This window comes from Syngnathoides biaculeatus, chromosome 18, assembly GCF_019802595.1.
Source record: "Syngnathoides biaculeatus isolate LvHL_M chromosome 18, ASM1980259v1, whole genome shotgun sequence".
Taxonomy (NCBI): Eukaryota; Metazoa; Chordata; class Actinopteri; order Syngnathiformes; family Syngnathidae; genus Syngnathoides; species Syngnathoides biaculeatus.
This window is the reverse complement of record NC_084657.1, coordinates 16972334-16998469: the sequence shown is the minus strand read 5'-3', so window position 1 is coordinate 16998469 and position 26136 is coordinate 16972334. Positions and strand designations below refer to the sequence as shown.

The 26136-nt window shown below is 41.3% G+C and overlaps 1 protein-coding gene across 1 annotated transcript; it reads left to right on the top strand.

Moving 5' to 3' along the window:
• Nucleotides 1-884: 884 nt before the first annotated feature.
• mtus2a (microtubule associated tumor suppressor candidate 2a) lies at nucleotides 885-25858 on the top strand. The gene is made up of 15 exons (XM_061802388.1): nucleotides 885-2855; nucleotides 2971-3202; nucleotides 5570-5818; nucleotides 12056-12220; nucleotides 13092-13190; nucleotides 16115-16278; nucleotides 16355-16480; nucleotides 19430-19496; nucleotides 20766-20980; nucleotides 21375-21480; nucleotides 21550-21623; nucleotides 21697-21795; nucleotides 22407-22526; nucleotides 22627-22724; nucleotides 24107-25858. Exons 1-15 carry the CDS (start codon nucleotides 885-887, stop codon nucleotides 24540-24542), a joined length of 4221 nt encoding a protein of 1406 aa, XP_061658372.1. The 3' UTR covers nucleotides 24543-25858.
• Nucleotides 25859-26136: the final 278 nt, after the last annotated feature.

Sequence of the window (26136 nt, the reverse complement as noted above, 5' to 3'; positions counted from 1 at the left end):
TCTTGCTTCCTCCCACCGAGCTAAAATACACGCATTAGATTAAATCAAAGACTACCTGTTCATGTATAAAAACGTGTGCGAATGGTTATTTGTTTAAGCATACCATGTGATTGGCTGGAAGCGTAGAAAGTGGACTATGCGTCCCGCCTAAAGTGAACAGGCTCCACCTCACTCATAACCTTCATGACAACAAGCACTGTAGAACATGGATGGAGGGATTACTGCAGCAGTATCTCTGACTGTTTTAGTCTTAGTTACTAACCACACAGATTATGAGGTTCAACAATGTTTGGACTCTTTTATACCGCATACAGTCAATCAGTGTAACACACAGTCAGTCATATATTTGTATTTATGCTGCAGAACGAATGAAAAGCAGTTTGTTCTGTTGTTGAAAATAAGTGATTTGTGGTAGAATCAGCCATAAGGTGCACTTGAAGAGAGTGTGAACCCCCATATAGAAATTGGGCCTACAATATGGATCTGCTCTGAGCTGGTACTTCTACTCCTCAACACGAGCCTGCTTGGAGCATGCAGATATTTAGCAATTGTTTCTGAAATTATACTTCAAATGAAAGGAGTTTGTCTCATGCACTCTTTTTTTCCTTTCAGATGGAGTAAACCTCAATGCAGCGTCATCACAGACTGTTTGCTCAAAGGGAATGCAAGATGAGTTGTTGAGCTGACGTAAAAAAAAAAAAAAGACTCATGGAATTCTATTTTTGGAGGACCACATTACTGCAGTACAAAGAAACCTAAACAAAAAAAGAATAGAGTTAAAGCCGTGTGTTGTATAAATCAATAGATGGCCTTAGGCTCTAGAATTTCTTTTGGGATAGATATGGTATCTGCCTGATATCTTCGAGCACTCAAAACAGTTCAAAATGAGCATCCCAACTAATTTCAAGGAATGTGGGGTTGTTTCAAGAGCGAACAAGATTACAAATAAAGCTCAGATTCAGTTCTCTCACAATGATGATGACAATGCCAATCAACTGTCTTCTTTAATTGATCACGGAGGGTTGTTAGAAGACACAGGGTGCAATAAGAGCTCGCTCCCACCTTTGGTATCTCAAAGTGAATCCCATGACAAAATGATAATCTGGGTCTCTGAGCAGCAGTGTCCACAACCTGGACTCAGAGAGATTGAGCTCATGGAGTGTCCTGACATACATACATTCGTGAGAAACCCAAATGAAGAAGATGACGACGATGGAGGAAGCATGAAAGAAGGAAAAGACGAGGGTCCAATGTCAATATCCTCCAGTTCAACTGCAAGCTCTATTTCAATTGGGGTGAGGAGGAATGACAACGACAGCAACAAAGTGGAGAGCAGAACTCCGATAGACAAAGAGGAGTGGAGAAAGAATAGCTGTTATGGTGCAGAGGAAGACACATTAACAGAGGAAGAGAACACCAAAATAGGTAGAGGAGTGCTGAAGCAGTCAAAGTCAGAAACAAATGTCTTTGTCTCCAATCTATCCACAATGAATCTTAGTGGAAGTCTGTCTAGCGGCCTGAATTCGAAGGGAGATACTTTTGTCTCTCCAACCAACATTTGTTATCCCAACAACACTACCTCAGCCCAAGCTGTAAGAAGGGCAGCTGCTGTACATAACAACCCTCAACCATTATATTATCAGGAGAAACAACGCCACAGTCAGGATGACAGAGAGGACGCGAGAAGCCAGTGCAAAAATGGATCATCCTCTGATGGTGGTCTTGGACATAGAAGAACTGGGTTTGAGGAACGGGTAATACCATTAAGGCGGCAACAGCTTGTCAGACCCCTGTGTCAGACAGAGATGGGAAGAGCGCAAAATTTAGCAGAGTGGAGTGGTCAAAGTGCTGAAGTTGAACAACCAGCCTCTGACAATCGCACAACAGTTTCACCGAGTCACTCTCACAATGGGTCAAACAAAAAGCTTATAAAATCATCTTTGCGCGAACCATCTGATTTTTCACACTTGTACAACACATATGGAGTCTTCCAATCCAGAGAGCCCAACCAGGCAGCCAAAAAAGAGGTTTTATTAGCAGAAAAACAGCCAGGTTTAATTACAAAGTCAATTTCAAATACCCCCAAAGCTTCCACTACAGAGAAGCGACCCCAGAATCACTTCCCCTACAGAAGTAATTGCTCCAGTCCCAAAAGGACATTTACACCTCCCCAGTCTCTCCTCAGGACACCCCGGGGCTCACCAAACAGGCAGGCCTCAACGTACCTCACCTCGAAGGATACACGGAGAGGAGCTCAAGACAGCCAGTCCGGAGGAAGCTCTGATGTCAAAACATCAGCTCAGGAGCATAACAGCGCTGGCATGAAAGCATCAGTAAAAACCAACATAAAACCGACTGGAATACCCAAAGCGCCTCTCAACAACCAGCAAAGCACCCCCAACTCAAGCCATAACTCAAGCCCCAAAGAGAGCTCTCCTTCACCGAAAGTTAAACCTAAAGGAGTACGCCCAAAAATCATCACTTATGTTCGGAAAAATCCTCAGTTCAAACCTCAGGCTGCTGACGGACCTTATCAGGTATCTTCTTTACCAGCAAGGTTGTCCACATACATCCACGGTGCAGGTACAACACCTAGTTCCTACAAAGATACTCCTATAGACTCCTTAAAGTCTGAAAAAGAAACCAGAAGAGCACCAGTACTCAGTGCAACCAACTTGCTTTACGGCAAGTACCACAAAGACATGCAAACAAACATCCTTCCAACAGGACTATTGAGCAGGAGTATCAGGGTTCCGGGAAATACAAACACAATCCCTCCTACACATACCCACGGTTATACAGCACCCCCAAAGCTGAGTAATAAAACGGAAGACTTCTATGGACCACAGTTAGAGGTAGCGATTCAGTTTTTGACATGTATGCAAGTTACTGACGTTTGCTCGTTTTTATTTGTGTTATATGGGTAGGGTTATATAGTACAAATTTAAGTGTTTCATGAACCATTTTTAGGTTGGGAGCTCCGCCGAGGCTCCATTACAGCTTCGGATTGCTGTTCAGACCGGAGGGACCAGCAGTCTCTTGCGCTCTGGCAGAGGTCTACGGTTAGGCCTGGGCGCTGTGACCAGGACAGCTTCAGGTCCAGTCAAGGGCAAAGGACCTGGTCAAAGTCAGATGTCAACAATCAGCCAACCAATCCAACAAGTCTGCCCAACAGCCAGCCAGAAAAGCCATGATAGCCCAGGTGAAAAACTTGTCCAATTTTTTTTAATCTATCAGGAATTTGACACACCCGGAAACTGTTATCTGTCTGTTCCTTTGCAGCCGTAAGTAGGGGGGTACTGCTCTGACAAATTTGGGCTGAGATGAAAGCAGCTCATGAAAATGCATTCGCTCAAATTCCGACTGAAGGATTGCAAGATGCACTCTGCTCTGAGGAGAAACATCCTGCGCCAAAAAGCTGCATTGTGAAAAAAAAATTAATAAACACCGCCCTGTTTTTATTTTCCCTCTTTTCATTTAATTTCCAATTCGGACAGTTCACTTTCCACCTCTGGCACCTGCAGTCTGATTTGTGTTGCAGTGTGACTGTCACTGGTATCTTATTGAAGCTAGAAATTTGCCCATCGTCCTAACAACGATGGATGGAAATTCCATTTATCACCTCCATAAATATTTAAACTGCTCTCTTCCCGGGTCAAATAACATGAACATCAAGCTGAAAACACAGGCTTGTAATGCATCTCAGATGTACAAATGTATATCATCTCTACACAACTAAATTTTATCATCATTGCACTATACTGTGCCTCATCATCTTATTCTACTATAACCCTTGGTAATTTATGCTGCTTGGTCTTCTGGGACCTGCAGGCTTTGAAGTGAACTCCAATTAACTCTAAATTAATGTCACTTTGTTCCTGCTGAATCCATCTCTACCCCCGCTGCTTCCAGTTCAACAAACACTGCATGCAATCTAAAATTTGGAACAGCATTAGTTCGCACTGACATATTACCAAATCCCTATCCTCATTTCCTGTTTAGATTCAAGTGAAAATTTTTCAATCAACAGGAGGGAACATCTGTGTTGTTCAGGTGTAAGTGGATATTTATCAGAATCTTCTCTATCTATACACTTTAAGGTGGAGGACCAGAAACAGGGAGAGGAGGGAAATTGGAACATTTATCTTTAATGATTTGGAGTTGCGCACTTTAGAGCAGTGCGCTCCAATCTAATACTCAGACCAAATGGCTGACAAGGAGGGAAGAGGCAGAGCACCAGCAATGATGGCAACTTCAGTCCCCACTTTTTCCGACTGCTAGCTCCAAACATCTCATAAAATGTTTCATTCGCGGATTGATGTGATGGGGAGCTCTGGAGCGCCGAGTGGGGAGTTGTGGCAATTGGAGAGGAAACGAGGGCCTTCTACCTTATCTCTGCATCCAGCAGGGGATAATGTTTTACCCTGAATAGACCTTGCAAAGCCCAAAGGAGTGTGGTTGCATGTGAGTGTCCGTGTTTCCTGCTTGTCCAACAGCAATTACTGATTTTTTTTGCCTCCCTCATGTATTTTCCTGATAGATTGGCTAACTGAAGGATTTATAGTAAAAACAAGATAAGACAGAAAGTGCTCCATGTATTTTCAACCTTGCGACAATGTTGGCATGAGATAAAGTACTGACCATTAGTTCAGCCTGCATGGAGGATAGCCAAATGTAGCTGTTCACAACGTTAGGTATTTCTTAAAATTGTGGACTGAGCAGAGTTAGAACACACAGAAGTTCGTGGAGAGCAAAATCAGCACAGAATGAAATATCATAGCTGTGCAGAATTACTCTTCTGTAATCATGTTCACACTACTGAATAATGCCCTACTTCCATTGAATTCCAAGTTTTAAAGAACATCCTAACACATTTTGGAGCCCTTTCCACTGGTTACCAAAAATAATCATCCAGGTACCTACGTCTAGAAACACATCAACACTACAACTCTTGATTTGTCAATAAAGAAAAAAGGGAAGTCTCATAAAAAGTTTCTGCCAAAAGGGTAGAAGAACATTTTATGAAATTAATTAAAGGGTTACTTTGTGTCACTTTGATAATGTGACAATACAGTGAAGAAAAAAAGCAAGAATGTCCTATAATAAGTAAGTAGAATTTTGTTTATTGAATGCATCAAAGGACCTAAACTATTTGCAGTTTCTGTAACTTCCTAAGATGCAACAAGATGGCGACTGAGATGGGAGAATATACGGAAAGTCTTTGCCGCATGTGTATGTTTCTGGTCTGCTGAATAGCTATTAAAAAGCTCAAGCCTTTTATTTTTAAGACTGATGCAAGATGATTTTTAAAATATATTAAAGTGTTTCTGGATCATGCTATATTTATGGTTAAAACTCTTAATAAATAAAATTGTAAACACTTTTAGAGGGGCATAAATTCCACAAGTCCACCCCCCCGCAGTCTTCGCAGTAAGGCTGGGTTTCCATCAAGCTGGAAATTACAGGGGTTTACTGCACTTCCATAGCTGATGGTTGGGCTAGCTTCTACCTTTTTTCTCTGATTTTATTTAACAAACTGAATTTTTTTGGTGTGTGTGCGCCATTCTAGCTGATGATGAGGTTTTCACTCATCATGCTCCTGAGGCTCAAGCATCAGCACATGCACAGACCATGACCTCCAGGTCCCTGGTTCCCAAAGCAAGCCATTCAGGCCTTCGCGCCCCTGGGTTCAGCACCAACCGTTTCCCCGTGGGCCGCCTGGCAGCGTTTGGCTTCGTCAGGAGTTCTAGCGTGTCCTCTGTTTCCTCTGCACACTCTGCCGACAGCACACAGAATGACTCGACCAGGATCGCTCACCGTAAGTCTCAACATTTCCCCCCTACACTATAGGATGCTTTCTGTAAAACCACCACCAACATAGAATGGTTTGGCTAAGTTGTGCCATGAATGGTGTGATACTCGTAGAATCTGTGTACAAGAGTCATCGTAATGTCAAGATGGAGGTGTGCACTTTCACACCTCTCCCACTTTGTTGTGTTGAAAGCACATGCAGTTACAGCAAAGTAGCAAATCACAGGTTCAGTGCTAATGGCACATAAAGATACATTTAAAAAAAACGGCACAGCCAGTTTTATCACTACGCGAAAGTGTCATGATCATCACCATCTTTTTTTACCACCCTTTTTATGCACTCCCCATCCACATTCATTATGTCATATTTACAGCTAAAGCAGCTTTATGAGGGCCTCTCCTATTGGGTATTCGACCCAACTTTTGTGCCATTGATTTTCTCCAACTTTTCTAAATGAATGAATTAAAACCAAGCTGAAACATGACCCTCACCAAACAGTGAATTTTATAATGACATTTTTGCCTGAATTTATTTGAACATATATATCTTTAGAGACCAATTATTCAGCTAGAGTCAGACATCATTAATAGAGATAGGTGCCTACTCATTTTCAAGGCTGCTGCATGAAATGTGCAGAACCAGAACTTGAAGTGTACACTGGTCTGGTTAGTTGGCTGAATTCAGAATAACGGCATGCGTTTTTAATGTGACCTACATAGATTTCTCTCCCTCTCCCAGTTACAGCTGACGTAAATACCTCAGCTCTCGCGTATGTCACCGTTCCCTGTTACGTAATCCCTTTTTCGCCCTTGTTTCTTCTGAGCACTTGTTTCATCGCTCCCGTCGTACTTCCATTGGTTGAACTTGAGTGCAAGCTGTGTGCCAATGTGGGGGACGCCCCTTGTTAACAACCGTAAGGAAAAAAGGGGGAGGAATGTCACATCTCCGTACCAAAAGAGGAAAATGAGCATATTCGTATTATTTTGAAGTGCATTGTCAAAGATAGTCACGCACCTAATGATTCCAAAAACATGTGTATGTATGTAAACACACACAATATATATTCACTCTATACACACACACACACACACATGCACACAAGACAATATAAACATGAGACTTTTGTTTTTTCACCCAGTTTTAGTTTTTCAGATCTCGTCACGGTATCTTTGTGCATTCAAAATGCCATCAATACTGTAAAATGAACCTGTTTTCCTTGCCCATAACATAACCCAACCACCACCATGGCCACTCAATCCACAACGTTGATATCAGCAAACCGCTCACCCACACAACGCCACACACGCTGTGTGCCATCTGCTTTGAACAGTGAAAACTGGGATTCATCCATGAAGAGAACCACTCTCTCCAAGATACCAGATGCCATCAAATATGAGCATTCACCCACTCAAGTCGGTTACGACGACAAACTGCAGTCAGGTCAAGACCCCAGCAAAGACGACAAGCGGGCAGATGAGCTTCCCTGAGACAGTTTCTGACCGTTTGTGAGGACATGCCTTGGTTATGCAAACCAATTGTTGCGGCAGCGGTACGGGTGCTTGGTCACAGACGATTTTGAAGCTGAACATGCTGGATGTGGAGGTCCTAGGCTGGTAAAATTACAAGTGGTCTGTGGTTGTGAGGCCGGTTGTATCGTCTGCTCAATTGTCTCAAATGCCTTGGGAGACGGTTTATGGTGAAATTAACATTCAATTCACAGGCAACAGCTCTGGTGGACAGTCCTGTAGTCAGCACCTGACCTGCATGCTCCCCCAGAACTTGCAACATACGTGGTACATTCTGTGATAAAACAGCACATTTCAGAGTGAGCTATTATTGTGACCAGCCTTTGGCACACTTGTGCAATATTCAATCTAATCTAATCAGAATCTTCATATGTCACACCTTTGAGGTGGAATGGGTTATCTAGACAAAGGAGAAACGGTCACGAACACTGATGTAGATGAAAGTGGCCTTTTGCGTATGTAGAAAAAGATTTACATCTGGGAGTCTAGCTTGTGAACAAGGAGTCAAGCTTGTGAACAATGACAGCAAACACTTTTTTTTGTGCAATACTAATACTGCACTGACTATTAGTTAACTTCTAAAACATTATAACACGATGCTTATTCATTCCAGCAATACCTATAAAATATAATTTGGTGACTATCAATATCTGAAAAAAAAAAATGCTAGTGCTCTCACCATTTCAAATTTGTCAGATATCTTCAAACAGATGAAAAGTTTTACAGTACTTTTTGTTTCACAGTGGCTCATATCGCTTTAGTTTTGAGTGACGGGAATGTAAAAACTTCACTTCAAACACTGCTTGTACAGTTAATAAAACATTTATTGAAGGTGTGAGTTGAGGTCAACCACAGAATTAATTATTTTCTTTAAATTTGAACAACTTGGAACTTAATTAAGTCATTAAACACCTCAGCTGACTTTTACTACTCGTTCCATGGAAAACAAAATCAGTTAGCCATCTGCTCATGTAATCAAAAACAAACACTGCCTTTTTATTTCTTGGAGCAATTAGGAGACATGGGAAATTGGATTTTGAAGCTTTATCCTCCTTGAAATTTTAGATATTGCCACTTCTGCCTATAAATAGTTGCATTGTAGAATCCGCATGTAGCCCTAGGTGTTATGGGAAATAACAAGCTTCAGTGGCTGAGTGAGATGGTAACATGACGATTAGAAGAACATTGCACTAGTAATCATGGTTTCTGACTACCGGGAGCATCTTTCAACCATGTTTACACACGTGTACGCGTGTGTGTGTGTGTGTGTGTGTGTGTGTGTGTGTGTGTGTTTGTCGAGATGAGAGTTTGCAATACCCTATTTTCGTTTTTCATGCAGGGATCTTTTCCCCTCACGGCACAATCCAAAATCCGATCAAAGAGCAGTCAGATTGACAGATGAATTTTCACACATCCTTCTCGTATTTGTCAGGGGAGCGGTACCAACTCAAAACCTCATTCTGAAACAAAAAGAATAGACACCGGGCTCAGTTGCAGTCGCATGATTGATCCACAGGAAAGCAGGCTCCATTTGGGTGCTGGATGATCCAGAAAGGAGGAATCATTAAGGAATAGAGAGATATGGAGGCGAGGGATACCAAGCCTCAGCAAAGTGGGTTAGAGGAAGCTCCCCGAGTTTAAGCCCCCCCAGCATCACAGCTGATCAACCTGCTGTGATCAATGAGCAGCGACTCTAGGATGTTTGGCGTGAAATTCATCCAAAATTGTTCACATTTCATACGCATATTTTATTTCTACCTTCACCCGTTGGCCATTCTGAAGGTAAAGTTTGGAAATGTCTTGACGGGAAACGCGTCGGGACAATACAGATCAAAGACAGTCGATTAACAACTATCACGTTCATCACCTCTTTGTTGTTTTGGCAAGTCAGACTCGATCATTAAAGCTGTCACAAAATCATTTTGTTGGCCGTGCTGAACACTCTGCTTTGGGACCCTCGGGTGTCACAAACGGCAGTGCTCAACATGTGTTATAGATCACTGGAAAGCAATCGAATGCAGTTCACAGACTGCCTGTTTGCATTTAAAACTGTATGTAAGTATTAAATTCTATCACCTGTGGAAGTGTATGTTACGAGGAAACATTGACAACCCATTAATGCAATCCTATTGTCATCTGAGCGCTGACGTCCTCAAGGTGTTTCATTGTGCATGAGAGAAAGCAATGCATCCACGCATGTCAACTACATTGGGAATACGCTGTTAATTCCACAGTGATTGACAGATTCTGTTTACAAAGCTGGTGGGGGGCTACAGAGGAGGGTCCATTTGGATAATGGAAATTCAATGGTCAAAACAAATGCAGCATTATTGCTGCACTCACTCTTTTATTTCTGTGATACTGTAATAGTGAAATAGGTCTGGAAACTAAGGTGAGTCACAGGAAGAAACTGTAAGCGAGGGAAAGCTGTGAGAGCTGTGCAGAGAGGCTGGCACCGGGAGGAGAGTGGATGTTGCACCCCAGATGCCGCAGCTCCGAGCTCAGATCTGGTGTGTGACTCATGCTAACTCACTGTGACCAGATGGTTTCTGTGGCACATGTGCGCATATTGTAGCTACACACATACACGTATTGAGATACACACTGAGATAGGCAATTAGATACGGATGCCACTTGGCAGCAAAAGGGAGAAAAACTATCATGACAGCCGTGACGGTGTTGATGCCTCCAGCTCACACTTTCTTTTAACGATCTTTGTCACTTATCACACCATTCTATTTTACACCTTGGGAAGAGGACAGAATTCTGAAATCAGGGGTCAACAACATAGTGTCTGTGGGCTTCAGGCAGGAGTACCCTACGGGCATGTTCTAACAAAAAAAAAAAAAAAAATTGTGTGACTTCTCAGGAATTTTGTAGAAACACATTTTAAGACTTATCTCCTGACATCACACATTTAATCTTTCCCACAGACTTCTACTGAGGTCCATCTCTGCAGGGCCATTACTTTGTGCTTTATGTATGCAGCTTTAACCTTGGCCTCCCGCAAATAGAAAGACACGCACACACACACACACACACACACATACCCTGCTGACATGCTGTAGTTTGCTTTCATAAGCATTTCCTAGATATATTGTGAAGATATACCCAGTTATTACGTTTTCAGATTTGTAAGCTGCAAACTTTGCTACATTAACTGCCATTTCTCCAACAAAATACATTAACAGTAACATTTCGAATCTGCTCAGCATCAATCATATCGTCACCTAATCGTAAGTTGGTAGTACAGTATTTGATAAATACAGGAAAGGTTATTGATGAAGAAAGTTGAGGGATTGTCACATATTTCATCATTCAACTGAAAATGTCCAACAAATAAGAGGAAGCACTGACTAGTAGGCAGAACAAATTACAGGCTCTGATGAATTCTATCCGTCAGTTTAATTACAGAACGTGTCACGTGTGAAGTACAGCGCAGAATGAAGCTGACATCTTTCTGAGAATCCCCACTGTGTTCCACATTCAGCAGTGGGGTTAAGCCACAAAATACGGTGGATTTAAAGAATTACACACTTTAAACTTCCAGTTCTGTTTCTGGGTTCAAGTAAATGCACATGCCTTAGTGTGCTCCCTTTTTCCAGAATTAGGACTGCATGGACCCAAGATGATCCTGCAAGACTGCCAATAAATCAATCTCCAACTGGGCTTTGCTTTTTGTTTTGTTTTTTTTCCTTATCTTTGGTGTTTTTCATTTTCGTTATAATAACAGAAGCTTGCCACCGGCTCCAATCAAGCACCATCAGCTCATCGATCTTCATATCTCTTTTTCACATTGTTTGCTTTCTCCCAAGCCTAGTTGCTCTGTTCCTTCCGACATATTATCCTGGTGTGTGTGTGTGTGTGTGTGTGTGTGTGTGTGTGTGTGTGTGTGTGTCCAACATCGAATCCCATTTTGTCAAGCAGCGCTATTCTCAATCAACTTGCCTTTATGTTCATGAAATCTATCATTGGATGTCTTTATGTTACCCCTAATCTCATCTTTTTAATCATTCAAATCACACCTCAATACTGTATGTGCAAAAGTGTTGTCATTGTAAATATCTTTGCTCTGCCCTAGCTTGAAATTCAGCTCGATCACACCGGTCAGAATTAAAATGTGAATGTTAACTTCAGCTGGTTTACCATTCCATTTACCACATTATTATTACATGCCTATTCACTTTCCAGCAGTTTGTGATTATTACATTATATTATACAATGATTGCGATTAATAATCTATCCATCCATCCATTTTCAACACCGCTTGTCCTGGTTAGAGTCAGGGGGGACTGGAGCCTTTGTCATATTTAACCCTATGGATTACAAATGGGATATCATCTAAATTAATATAGGAGTCAAAGCAGGTGTTTGAATACCTCGGGCAATACATTGTATGAGCATGAGTCTCTGTTACTTGGCATGGATCGCTAACAATGTAGGCCAAAAGAAGACACGTTATGGGCAAATCGCCAACTCACGGTGGCTTGCTTATTCCTGCGTGGCACACAAAAGACAATGTTGAAGTGCGGGCGTTGTGTCGTTATAGATCGGGTATGAGGAGATAAACAGGATATATGCAGTGTGGGAATGTTTATGTGTTTGCAAACATATATGCTTTGTACCTGCATATAAAAAAATGTGACGCATCTCCTTTGTATCTTCCTCAAGTCACCATTTTGATCCAAGGTCATCAATGTAAATGTGTCTGTTCCAGGTCTGAGTGTGGGCGAAGAGCCGTCTGTACACAGGAAGACCGCTGGCTCACCAACAAAGGATCACAAGAGAGGTGCGCCATGTCGCAGCAACAGCCTTCAGCCACCATCCACACCAGCACTGCCGCGCCGATACCTGCCTGCCCAACCAAAAAGCTCCCCTGGGGGTCAGTCGATTGTTCTGTTTTTTTTTTTTTTTTTATATAGAGTATTTTCTTTACTTCCTGTCTCACTTTTACGTTTCAGTGTAGTGAGTTACCAGATGACAATTCTCTGTTGACCACTCATACATATAGCGTTATTTTCAGCACCACCTTACACAATTTTGGATTATTGCAACCAGTACCCTAACAAACGGGTGCTGAAAATTGGGATAGTGTTCAGTGCTGTACTGTACTTTACTGCTGGGTAGAAACAAGGTTAAGTGCTGTGATAATGTCAATGAACTGAAATCTCATCGAACACAAAAATCTTCCACAAATCTGCAGACTCTCTTGGGGTTTTAATTAGGATTGACTTTTACACATTCCAAAGCAGCACACTTCACAACTGTTTTAAAATAAATCCAGCTACGCTTTCTGAACACCCACACATCGTACCAGCTCCCACACCAGATCTAGTGTGATACACAACAGAAGACTTGAGATGGAAAAAGTCATCCTGAGTATCACGCACTGTTTAGGATTGTTTTCCGTCTTGTCTGGGAAGTTTGTAAGAGTCACGGAGAGCAGACGAGCGCCGTCTTATCCTTCTCAGTGTGCCTGACTTTGGTTTGACCCAGAATCATATGAAATATGGAACACTTTTAGACATAACATAAAAATAAATCTAAACACGAATGTGCTAGCAATAAATCCCTCCATTCACCTTCCAGCTGTCTTTGCTGTAGGAATACTTTATTAATGCAATATCTAATATCTACGCTGATAGTTATTTAGTTCACAACGGTCTCAAAACTATCTGTGCTTTCTTTCTTTTTATGTTATGAATTATATTATATTGTCAAGTGTCATTGCATTACTACTATTTGTTTAACAGTTGGCAGGAAGGAGTTCCAGCGGAGTTCTGAGGTAACACGGTCCCTCCCGTCCTCCCCAAAGAGGCTGGCAGTTGTTCCACCCAAACCTCAGTCACCAGGTCAGTTCTCCATTTCATAGCTGCCAAAAGTAACCCGAAATTATAAATCAGAAAACACCCTGCTGATGATGATAAACACTCCTTAAACAAGATGATGGTGAGATTGCATACTTTAAAAAAGTGACCATAAGAAGCTAGTGGCTATTCAGTGTTTACTTATTCTTCATCGACAAATCAGAATCTTTTAACTTCCCTGTTCAACTCCCTGTAGTTTGAACTCTGTGAACCCAATTTGGGAGAAAGGGCCTGCCTGCATTTTATTCTTGCAAAAGTTGCCTGTGTTTACACTTTACTGCAAATTTGCTGACACATTCTTTCCGAATTAATAGTAAGCATTCTCTGTTTCTTACTGGGATTTACAGATATTGACAGAACACAGAAGGCGGATGTGGGTATAGTCTGAAGGGGGAAAATGCAAAATTGTGTTGAAATGAAGCTGAAAATGCCAGAATGTGAAATTTAAACTTGCCACACTAGTGGTTATCACTCCCATTATTCCTTGCATTCCTGTCCCTCCAATGGCATATGACACACCTTATGGGTTATTTTCATGTACTAACTTGATCAATAATGGTAAAGTAAAAAAAAATAATCATTTAATTTAGGTTCTTTTTTTTATTGCCGTCTTGATTTTATATGGGTACATGTCTCCCGCACTGAAACAGACATGCTTAAAGTCCTATTTTCCAAAAGATATTGATGATTTACTAAGAATTTATGCATTCATAGTAAAGGCATTTTTTGAAAGAGCAAACAGTGGTGGCCCAGTAAAATACAGTTCTTTTTATAATGTTAAATGCAAAACTGTATAATGGTAAAAACATACAGTGCAGGGCTTCTTAAACATTGTGTGAGCTGCGCAATGAACATGTTGCCCTTCGAACTCTGTGGAGAGAAGTCCAGAAACGAGCCTAACTACACATTAAATTGTCTTTATACAATCAGAATAACGGTAAAGACATGCAATAGTTTCAAAACTCACGAACTCATTTATATCTCAGAATTAAAACCCATTCATTTCGCTGTCAGGTATTGTGTGAATGTGAAATGGCTGCCCCATTCTGGCACTTCAGCTCACAAAACGGGTCTCTCTCCAGTCCCATTAACTGGAGCGACAAGTTGAGTCACAAAAAAGTACGGTTTGTAAAAGAACTCTAAACAGAAAATGCATCTTACCCAATCGGAGAAAAATCCTTTACATTCAAAAATGTAATTATTATCTTCATAAAATGTTGCATATCATAAAACATCTTTTGCGACAAAAAAAAGACATTTTTGCATTAAGTTATTTTTTTTTTTCTTAGGATGACCTTTTGATGGACAATTGCCAATAATTCAAATACAACAGTAAAATTAATTGATTTTCAAAAAGAAATTTAGGTCTGTACAAATATTGATCAAACTATAAGAAAATTACCCATATAAACTAATCAAGTATGTGGTATTCACAAGTATCATTCCGATGTGTCCCAGTAAAGACATTTTTGTTTTTCCTTTGTCTTTTTTATGCAACGTGGCATTTTCCCCTCACTCTTTTGTCTAAACTTAATTGCTTCTTTACCAAAAAGTCCTTTACAATGGCTCCCCCTCCCCCTTCCTTCTTTACCCAGGGTTCTTATCACCCCACCTCCCGCTAACAGATTTTTCACTCATTATCTGGGACCCTGCTCCCCAACCTCGGGCCCGGGTTGCCATGGAGACCCCCCTTCCCATGCGAATAATTTGCTCGATGATAAGGTCGATGGGTGTCAAAGGGTGCTGCAGTGTGTTGGATGCTAATTTACGATTGGGCATTTTGATTTGTTTCATTTAGGACTGTAATTTTTGTTGTAATAAAATAATTTACATTTTTTGTTTTTTTGCCACAGTAAAAAAAGCTAATCAATTTAATTCAGCCAAGAGAGACCACTCCACCTGTTAATATGGTCATGTGTCAAGGTGACTCACTCGTGGTGGGAAAATGGTTTTAATTATTTGAGTTTTCATCATCTCCATCTTTAAAAATAATGAAATAATTTAAATGTGCAGTATGTTTTTTCCCCCTCAAAAACAGTAGGAATATGCATTAGATTTACTGAATTTTAATAGGATTTTATGGAAAGCTGGTTTTCAGCTACTGACTTTCAAATGGTTGCATTTATCTTGAGAACAGATCAAATTTAAGTGTGTTTCTGTACAAAAGCAAAGCAAATGTATTTGTACAGCGCATTTCATACAAGGTAACTCATTGCACTTGATGTGATTAAAAGCATTTAAATACAAATAAAACATTTAAAACAAGGGAAAAAAATGAAATTAAGAAAGTGTACAGTGCAAGAAATGTCATTTAGAAATGGAAATACTATTAAAAAAAAAACGGGAAAAAAAAGATGCGTTTTTAACCTGGATTTAAAAACATTCAGACTTGGGGCTGACATGACTTCTGTCGGCAACTTATTCCATTTGTGTGCAGCATAATAGCTAAATGCTGCTTCAGCATGTTTGCTTTGGACTCTGCGTGCCACTCTTTGACCTGAGGCTGTCGATCTCAGAGCCTACTGGGTTTGTATTCCATTAACATTTCTTTCAAATGACGCAATTAACTTAGCGTCATTTGTCAGATGAACACTGCCATTAGCAGTAGGTCAGATCAGATTTCTCTAGTCGATACTCATCAGTTTGATGAAAAAAAATGTATGCAAATTCATTGGAAATATTTAAGAGTATACGATGATTAGTGTGCACTGCAATTGGCTGGCAACCACTCCAGGAGTCGCCCAAATTCAGCTGGGATAAGCCTCAGCTCACCCGCAAACAAAGTGAGGATAAGCTATACAGAAAATGGGTTGATAGGTGGATGGATGAATGATGATATGGAAGATTTAATTCTTGATCTTTATACATGCCATTCAATTGTCAAAGTGTTTCTACTTCCGTCCCTATAGTCCACTCAGGCCAGCGACCTGCAGGAGGGCCACCTCGGGCATCAGTGCCACCTGGGTCCCCTCGTTTTGTGCCCCCCTCGAGGCTGCAGCAAGAGGAGGATGATCAGCAGAGTGAAGAAGAAAGGAAAGCAAAGGAGAAAAAGACCGAGGAGCAACGTGAGGAGGTGACATTCAGGATCCCTTCCAGTGAGTCAAAAGACTTTGATGCTATTAATTTTGTTTTGTTTTTTGTCACATAAGATGGAGAGGCTGCGTGGACGCTGTGAACAGCAAGAAAAGCAACTGAAAGCTCTTAAAGAAAAACTGAGGAAGACCTATTTGGGTTTAGAAGCCTTCATTGTCACCACTCAGCATTACTGCCTCAAGGTGAGAGTGCTATTTGAATTGACACCATTACACTATCACACTAAGTGTTGTGGCAAGTGTCATTTGTGGAATGACAAATTCCTCCATGGTGATTTTCATTGTCTTGATCAACCAAGCCTTAGAGATTACAAAAAATGTAGGCTGCACACGCACTCAAGAGCACATGCAGTATTTAACACAATGACGTGAGATTCACAGCGTGGTTGCCGAGTGCGCTGATTATGATGGGCAAGCGCGCTGGCGACTGCGGGGGAGGTTCTGGGCGAGTTCAGTGTGTCACCAAGCTTCTCTCATGCAGTCTCCTGGGTCCACTGGAATGATTTAACCCGTGAGATGTCCAGACATATTTATGGCTGGTGTTTGTGTAAATCTATCACTACCCTCTCGGTGCAAATGAATTTCAAGAGTTGTTGGCTCATTAGAGGAGCCATTAGCGCCACCTGCTGTTTGTACCAAGGCAGCTGCAGTTTCAACCATCTTTAGAGAGAGGAAATTGCAGACTGCCTCATCATAGGGACATTGTTTATGTCGGACAGCGATACCTATATCTGATTATATATATCTGATTTTGGAGCATCAGGATTGCACCTTAGGAGATAACATTATAATATATAGCAAGAGTCACCAGTGTGGTGCCAACGGGCGCCCTGTGAGTTGCCTGCAAACCTGTTCTAAAAATAGTTCACCACTGCGATGCTTCTTAATTTTTTTGTTGCTATTCTAAAAGGGGGCGGGGGGAGTGCCACTGAACAGCGAGCTGCATTTATCATTTTTTTGTTGCTATTCATTTTAAATTGGTGTAAATTTGGAAATGATAATCATCCATCCATTTTTTGAGCCCCTTATCCTCACAAGGGTCGCGAAAGTGCTGGAGCCAATCCCAGCTGCCATCAGGCAGGGGACGGGGTACACCCTGAACTGGTCGGCAGCCAATCGCAGGGCACATGGAGACAGACAACCAGGCATGCTCACAATCACACATAGGGACAATTTAGAATCTTCAATTATTGCATGTTTTTGGGATGTGGGAGGAAACCAAAGTGCCCAGAGGAAAACCCACACAGGCACGTGGAGTACATGAAAACTCCACACAGATGGGACCACAAGTTGAAACCCAGTCCTCAGAACTGTGAGGCAGACGCTCTAACCAGTCGTCCACTGTGCCCCCGGAACTGACAATATCAAAATATAAATTAAAAAAAAAAATGTAGATTTGAAAGCTCATATTGTAGTATCCACTCCAGAGTTAAACAGCATAGAACATTCAACATGCTTTGGAGGAGCTGCCATCTGAATATGGTGACCTTTTACTACACACTGGCTAAGCAGGGGATATTCCCCCCCCCCCCCCCCCCCACTCTTGAGAGGAATCAAAGAGTTCATACAATCCAGAGGTGTTACTATTAAACTGAACCATGTGAACTGTGAGTTGTAAGGCAAAGGTAAGTCTTGCTGATATCCTACGCCCTTTAAATGCATTGAAGATTTAGCTGAACATTTTCTCTGTGCATTTACAGAGGGTAAAAAAAGGTGCTCCACTTTTCATCTGTGCAGATAGCGTTTAAAGACATTCCCGGATGAACCTGAGGATTCTGACAAAGTTGTACAAAAGTAAACTCATGTCATAAACAAACATGACCTCTGTCAGCTTGAGTTGTGTGTCATTCATTTCCAAACCTTTCGTAAATGTGGACGCGACATACAGTACATTGCCGAGGAATGAAGATCAATGTTCAGCTTGGATGTTGGACAGGTGGAGATTGGAACTGCACCATTACAAAAGGCTGAAATACTGAAACATGGTTTAAAATTCTTCAGATTTGGTTGCAAGTTTAAGAAGGGATAAGATTTAAAAATCTGACAGCAGATCTTTGTGTTTCATAATTCTGAATTTATACAAACATAGTTAGTGGCGATGAAAATGTGACAGTGCTGTCCTGCACTTGCAGAGATTTTAAGAAATAGTGTTGGGTATTTACAGTTATCTGATTCCTAAATCATTGTTAACAAATAATGTAAGAAACCATTAACATTATCAATCTCTTCAATAACAATGAATATGAATAACATCATTTAAGGTCATTTGACCAAATTAGTTATTTCAGAAGTGTATCTGAAACTGTCGGATTAAACGGTACCAAAAAATCTTTGGTGACCTCTAATATAAAGCAAACGATATTTTGTCCCAGCCATTCCTCAAATGCATCTGTTTTCATAGTCATCAATTTCTTCTTTCTTCCTCTTCTTTTCCTTTCGGCTTGTCCCGTTAGGGTCGCCACAGCGTGTCATCTTTTGCCATCTTAGCCTATCTCCTGCATCTTCCTCTCTAACCCCAACTGCCCTCATGTCTTCCCTCACCACATCCATAAACCTTCTCTTTGGTCTTCCTCTCGCTCTTTTGCCTGGGAGCTCCATCCTCAGCATCCTTCTACCAATATACTCACTCTCTCGCCTCTGAACATGTCCAAACCATCGAAGTCTGCTCTCTCGAATCTTGTCTCCAAAACATCCAGCTTTGGCTGTCCCTCTAATGAGCTCATTTCTAATCCTATCCAACCTGGTCACTCCGAGCGAGCGAGAACCTCAACATCTTCATTTCTGCCACCTCCAGTTCAGATTCCTGTTGTTTCTTCAGTGCCACTGTCTCTAATCCGTACATCATGGCCGGCCTCACCACTGTTTTGTAAACTTTGCCCTTCATCCTAGCAGACACTCTTCTGTCACATAACACACCAGACACCTTTCGCCAGCTGTTCCAACCTGCTTGGACCCGTTTCTTCACTTTTTCATCAATTTATAACTGTAAATTAAAAACTGTCCGTTGCATTCCCTCACCTATGAAAATAAGATCATGCACATTTTAGTTTTTGCGCACTATTTTGACAGTACAAGTGTGAGGTTAAACTGCATACCACAACTTTCAACTTGCACCTTTTGTTTCCCCTTCAGAATGAAACCACAGAAGCGAATGAACTACAATTATTCCAGGAAATACAAACGATCAAAGAGCAACTGGGTGAGTTTACATTTCTCATGACTTCATGTTATCCTCTCACATTTCCTCTTAACATCTCTTGTCTGGGTTCTTTTGGAGTAGATGTCACATGAAAATGCCAAAAACAAACAAAGAGAAAAAAAACAGTTCGTTGTTTTATAATTGATGAACTGAGCTCCTATGATGTATGCTGAGATCTTGGAAAAGTCAAGCGTGACAGTGGGCATATGATTTTGTTATAACCATCTTATTGGCGTTACATTAGTAAGCCAAGGAAAAAGAAACAAGTTAAGTTATTCCCTTGATGCTCACTGAACTCTTGCTCTTGGAATTTTAATCTTTTTTTAAATGTTTTTCATTGATGAATCCTAAGAATAATCAATCGATTATTGAAACAATTGTTATTTTCAGATCGAAATTACAAATAATAGCAATGTGCTTACAAAGAAAAAAAAAGTTTATCCTTGTTTTCCGAAATCATTCAAAGTGACTTGGGCCACTATGCTATTATGATAATGATATGGGGGGCTGGAGAATCCATAAAACATACAGCTGCTAATATCAACTATTCCTCTCTACTTTAGCAGCAATTAAAAGCTCTGACGTGATTATAACGCACCATAAATCTGAAATCGCTGCATACTCACATCTCTCGCTCACCATTCTCTCATGTGAAGTTAGAGGTGAGGAAAGGTGACCTCTCTAAAATATTTATCAATATATAACTTGGGAAGATTTCACTCCTGAAAGGAGGCCCTGGAAAATTTTGAGATCTCATGATTGAGAGGTTCCACTATGAATATTACTCTTCATGAATAGATCATCAATCCATTTTCTTTTGCCACTCATCCTCACGAGGGTCGCGGGGAATGCTGGAGCCTATCCCAGCTGTCAACGGGCAGGGGGCGGGGTACACTTTGAACTGGTTGACAGCCAATCGCAGGGCACATGGAGACAAACAACCGCAATAACAATCACACCTTGGGACAATTTAGACTGTCCAATTAGTGTTGCAAGTTTTTGGGTTGTGGGAGGAAACCGGAGTGCCCGGAGAAAACCCACGCAGGCACGGGGAGAACATGCAAACTCCACACAGGCGGGGCCGGGATCAAACCCGGGTCCTCAGAACGGTGAGGCCAACACTTTACCAGCTGCGACACCGTGCCACCATGAATAGATCAGATGAATTCAAAAAACAATTCTAAAACTCATTCTATGATGATATTTTATCAAAGCACAGTCTTTCCAGAATGCAAACTAACGTACTCTGAACTAATCACTCGTGCTCAGTTTCCAACTCTGCAAACTGGGAGAGACTCAAGCTGGAAAAGTCTGCAGTGGAATCAGGATTTGAACGTCAGCTGCAGGAGCTGCAGGTGCAGCAGGAATCTGAGCTGTCCGCAATGGAGGAGAACCTGCTGAAGTGCCACTCTGTCGAGATGGAACACCTGAAGGCGGAGCATCAGTCCGATTTGGAAGAGCTTAGGACCCAGCAGCAGGAGCAGGTGACAAGCGGGCAGCAGCACATCAGCTGTTTCCTCTCTATAAAGAGCTGCTAAAACTTTCACATACTTCACAAAAAGTTAGGGATAGTCTAATTTTTGCTTGAACCTAAAATGCATAAAAACTTTTACAAGTGAACTTTTAATTGATTGCTTGTTTCAATGAACAAGCAACTATCATGAATTTTGTAATTCAATTCCTTGTTTGAGGAAAGACAGTTGTGCAAAAAGTACTGAAACAAACAGTAGAACAGGTGCATTTAGGAGTTTAGGGACGGTCAAAGTAAGTGAACTTGTAAATGTCGTACTAAAACTTCACCTGAATGCAAAATATTGCTGACTTGGAATTAGTGTGTATGTGATTAGTTATTGGAAATGTGTTTGTGTTATGTGTCAGGCGGAGGAGATGACAGCTCACCACCAGGCAGCCATTCAGGAGCTCAGAGACATGCATAATATCACCATGGCGACACTGCATGAGGAGCATGCCCGGACCATGAGAGGTATGAATGTACAGTAATAACTTATTATTAAATGAACTTATTCTCCCTCATTGACAAATGCGTATGTAGATTTAAGGAAAGCTCACGAGCAACAGAAAATGCTTCTTGAGGAGGACTTTGAGAAACTAAGGCTTTCACTTCAGGTATGATCCAACAATATAAAAATGCTTTGGACGCCACAATTGGTGGAAAACAGTGTTTTTGCCTCTCATCCAGGATCAAGTGGACACGCTCACATTTCAAAACCGCAGTCTGCAGGACAAAGCCCAGCGCTTTGAAGAAGCTTTGAGAAAGAGCACTGACGAACAAATAGTTGTGAGTTTTTACTAAAGAAAGTTTGTGTCCACTCTTGCAGAAATTCTACCAATTGGTCAGATGATATTCAATATCGCAGACTGTATGTCCACATGTTAGCAACTCCAAAAACAGGAACTGCCACGCCTACAACAACTCACCGCTTTCCACCTATTTCTGACAACAGTGGAAACCCTAATGTCAAAAACCATTACGTGACGCCACTCGACTTCCAAGTTGTCAAAGTTTGTCATTTCAAAACTACTTTTCCCACAGAAAACAATGCAAGGTGAATCTGTTCATTACAGACTCAAACCGCTGCCACTATAAAACATTGGGTAACTTTATAGGCAAAATTTTAGGTACAGCTACAAGTTAACAATTAAAATAAAGTTCATTACTTTCAACCTGACATGCGGGTTAGTACAAAAGCAGGAACATAAAGGTGTTTGCAGAGCAATCGTGTCACCCAATTAATGCACATTTAATAGCTCCCGCAAGAATCAATGTTTGGTTTTATTATACTTACGCAATCACCTGTTCCATAACATTTGTGTATACAACTGATAGATCCTTAAATCTCATGAGATTAAATTACCTCTTGAGTGACGTCATATGTTTACATGCAACAGGATGCCTTAGCTCCGTACCAGCATATTGAGAAGGATCTGAAGAGCTTAAAGGAGGTTGTGGAAATGAAGAACCAGCAAATACACCAGCAAGAGCAGAAGATCTCAGATCTGGAGAAAGTGGTAGCCCCAAATAGGCCACCTTTACTATCACTACATGCATGCTTGTCCGCCGGCAATATGACAATCACGTTGCTTTGATTGTGTTTTTAATTTTGAGCAGGCTCAAAAGAACGTGTTCCTGGAGGAGAAGGTTCAGGTTCTGCAGCAACAAAATGAAGATCTGAAAGCTCGGATTGAAAGAAACCTCACCTTATCCAGGTATCACACTTGTGATCATTTTCACGAGATTAGCATCAATAGCCATATATTTTTTTAAAACGGGAAGTAAGGTTTGGCTCAGCTCATTTCAGTAGAGTAGGCAATATGTTGACATTTCGTTTATAAAAAGTTGTGAAGCGTAGAAAAAGAACAAATCCTTGCAAGAGTTTCCCCAAAGCTCAAAAACGGAAAGCTGATTCTTCCTACATCCCAAACTTACAAAAAATATATCCTGTACTGTTGCGCCATAACACAAAATACAATTTATTCCAGTAACCATTTGATGAGACATTGTCTGACAGCTTTGACAGTGTAGTCGTATTATACTCGGACAATTTTGAAAACGTTATCTCGTGACTTAATTCTTAGTATTAATATTTTTAATAACCCTAATATAATAACAACAACATAATAAAGGCGGTGGTCACGACCACCATCAAAACACAGTAGCGGAGTACAGCTAAGGATTCATAAAAACAAAATCCCCAAAATAATATTCAATATCACGGTAATACTGATTACTGAGAATCAATGGTATAGACTAAAGTTAGACACAGATCTGTCCATTCGCAATCATCAATTTTGTAAGACATAAAGAACCGTTCGGAACAAAGATTTTCGCAATAAACAGCCAATAATAATAATTCTGCTTCCTCTTCCCGTTTCACAAGGTTTGCAGTACATACAGTAAGCTAGGTAGCCAGTTGTGGAAAATCACATCAGCTAAGGGTTTCTCATAAAAAAAAAAAAAAAAAGATGAACAAAGATGAGGTACTTGGTGGAATTATGGCTTGTGTTTACTGTGGACCCCTGCTATTCACAAAAAAAAAAAAAAAAAAATCCACTGATAACTGACACCCATCCTTACTACATTGGAGAAAATAAAATAATAATTCTTAACTCGTAAAAATTCTTGAATAACAGGAGATAAACCATCAATATGCCTTTTGGGGTTTGTATGGTTACTACATCTACCTCTCCGTCCGGAGGACGCGGGTTCAAATCCAGTCTCACCTCCGTAGAGTTTGCATGTTATCCTGACAACCATCAGAGTAGCCGGCTACTCTGATTTCCTGACACATCGCAGCAACGTGCGTGGTAGGTCTACTGAAGACTCTAAATTGCCCGTAGGTGTGAATGTGAGTGCAAATGGTTGTTTGTGTCTATGTGCCCTGCGATTGGCTGCAACCAGTTTAGGGCGTAGCCCGGCTCTCACCCAAAGATAGCTGGGATAAGGTGGAGCACGCCCGCAATCATACTGAGGCTAAGCAGCTCGACAATGGATAGCTGGATGAATCCCCGAATGTATGAATGAGCAAGTGCCGGACCACAAGTACACTCGGCTTGATAACATTTCTTTGATTGTGGAACTCCACCTCCAGGCAACTGTCAGAGGAGAACGCCAACCTACAGGAATCTGTCGAGAAGGAAAGCACGGAGAAGAAACGACTCAGTCGGAACAACGAGGAGCTGCTGTGGCGTCTCCAGACCAGCCCTCTGATGTCTCCCTCATCCTCCCCCCTCCACCGCTCCTTCCCTACCTCCCCCATCCCATCATCCCCATTGTTCTCACCCTCACCTGCTCCTTCACTGGGATGCCACTCCCCCACCCACTGCCAAGGCTGCCCCCAGCTACATGGAAATTACCCACAGTCCGCATCCCCTTTCCACACAGCCAATCAGAATTACTCCCCTGGCCCGGCCACACCCACCCACAGGGTAGCGACCAATCAGAATTACTCCCCGGGCCCTGCTACACCCACTCATAGGGTAACAGCCAATCGTAATTCGGCAGCTTGTCTCGCTTTACAGAGATAGAAATTTTAAAACCCTAAATTTTTCTTTATATTAAAAAATACATTTCTTCTCAAAACTACACTCTCCTTGACCCTTACTGAATGTGAAATGTATTAAGTTGTGTCCAGAATGACACATCAAAGTCTTAAACTTGTGTTTTGAGTCTGACTGCTGGCCATTTTGTTCACATGTAGGTAATTTTTACCAAAACATGCAGGATGACTCGGCTCACTCTTGAAATGGTTGTTGCATATATTATGGATGATAGTGACACAAATCGCGTCAGCATGAATTCCTTAAGAGTCCCACAGTCAGGAAGCAGCACACAAGAACAAAATCCTCATGCGTTTACAACAGAAACGTATTCAATTAAATGTTACACACTCCCACTGGGATGAGTTTGGCAGTTGTTTTACAATACTAAAATCGCCAACAAAGCGCCTTACTTCTGCCATTTCACCAGCAAAGGTCAATCAATTTGTATTCAATATTTGTCATTTTTAATTGGTTTTAAGGAAATATTTTGCTCTGGTATAGTAATGTTTACCTTCACTGTAGTTATGCAACTTTGGTGGCATATTTTCCCAAATATTTCTGTCCAATTCCGATTAAATTATATAACCTCAGGGGCATATGATGATAGAGGTTCCAATGTATATACTACCTTTGCACACAATTATTTCTACTGATAGTATGTTAACAAACAATGACGTCTACATTGTCATTGTACAAAAAAAATGATGACCAATTAGCAACTAACGTTTTCATATTTCAGGCCATACTGAAAATGTCCTACAGGTTTTTATTTTAAAGGATGCCACACCAGGACTTACTATTTTGTGTGCATTCTTGTAAGGACTCTGCAAGAACATAGCAACTGTTTAATATTCCATACAGTTTTTAAACTAAATCCAGAAAAGAACTGCAAAATGCCCACATCAGAGCCATAACAGCAGATACAGCAACACGGTATCTCGAAACAAGCTTTCAACAAAACAGGACAGTCAAGGTGTGCATAAGAGGTTAAATTTCACACTAATGTCAATTCTCTACACCTCTGATGTCATTCGGCCTCCGTTATGGCTCTGATACTACCTCTAAAGGGAGATAATTGCCGGATTGACTTAAGGCTTCTTCATACTCATGCGAGAGGCAACCGCGCTGATGTCACTGCGACTGTCCCGCGCCCAGTTTGTCTTTTATATTCGAGCGCAACCAACACACTCAGTTTTCGAATTGTTCTGCAGCTCTCCTCAAAATCGGGCTCTCACTCCAGTTGGTTGGCCTAGGACACCACAGGGTGGAGTTTTCTCTGCATTTCCGATAGCCGTTTTCAACTTTCCTTTCTGTAACAAGGAACAAAGCAACAACAATGGCGACCATGGAACAGTGTCTGCTTGAACAAATTGGCTCAGATGACCAGATGATATTTTTCATTATGCTGCAAAATCGATCAAGAAAGCGGCAATGTAGATGGTATGCAGAACCAAGGGGAATGCTGAGTTTGTCATCACAGCATGTGACTAAAACGGGCCAATCACAAGACACGATCTCTCAGGCATTCAATACGCAGCAGCAATTTTCACCGTGTGCGCATCAAGTGACGCAAAGGAGG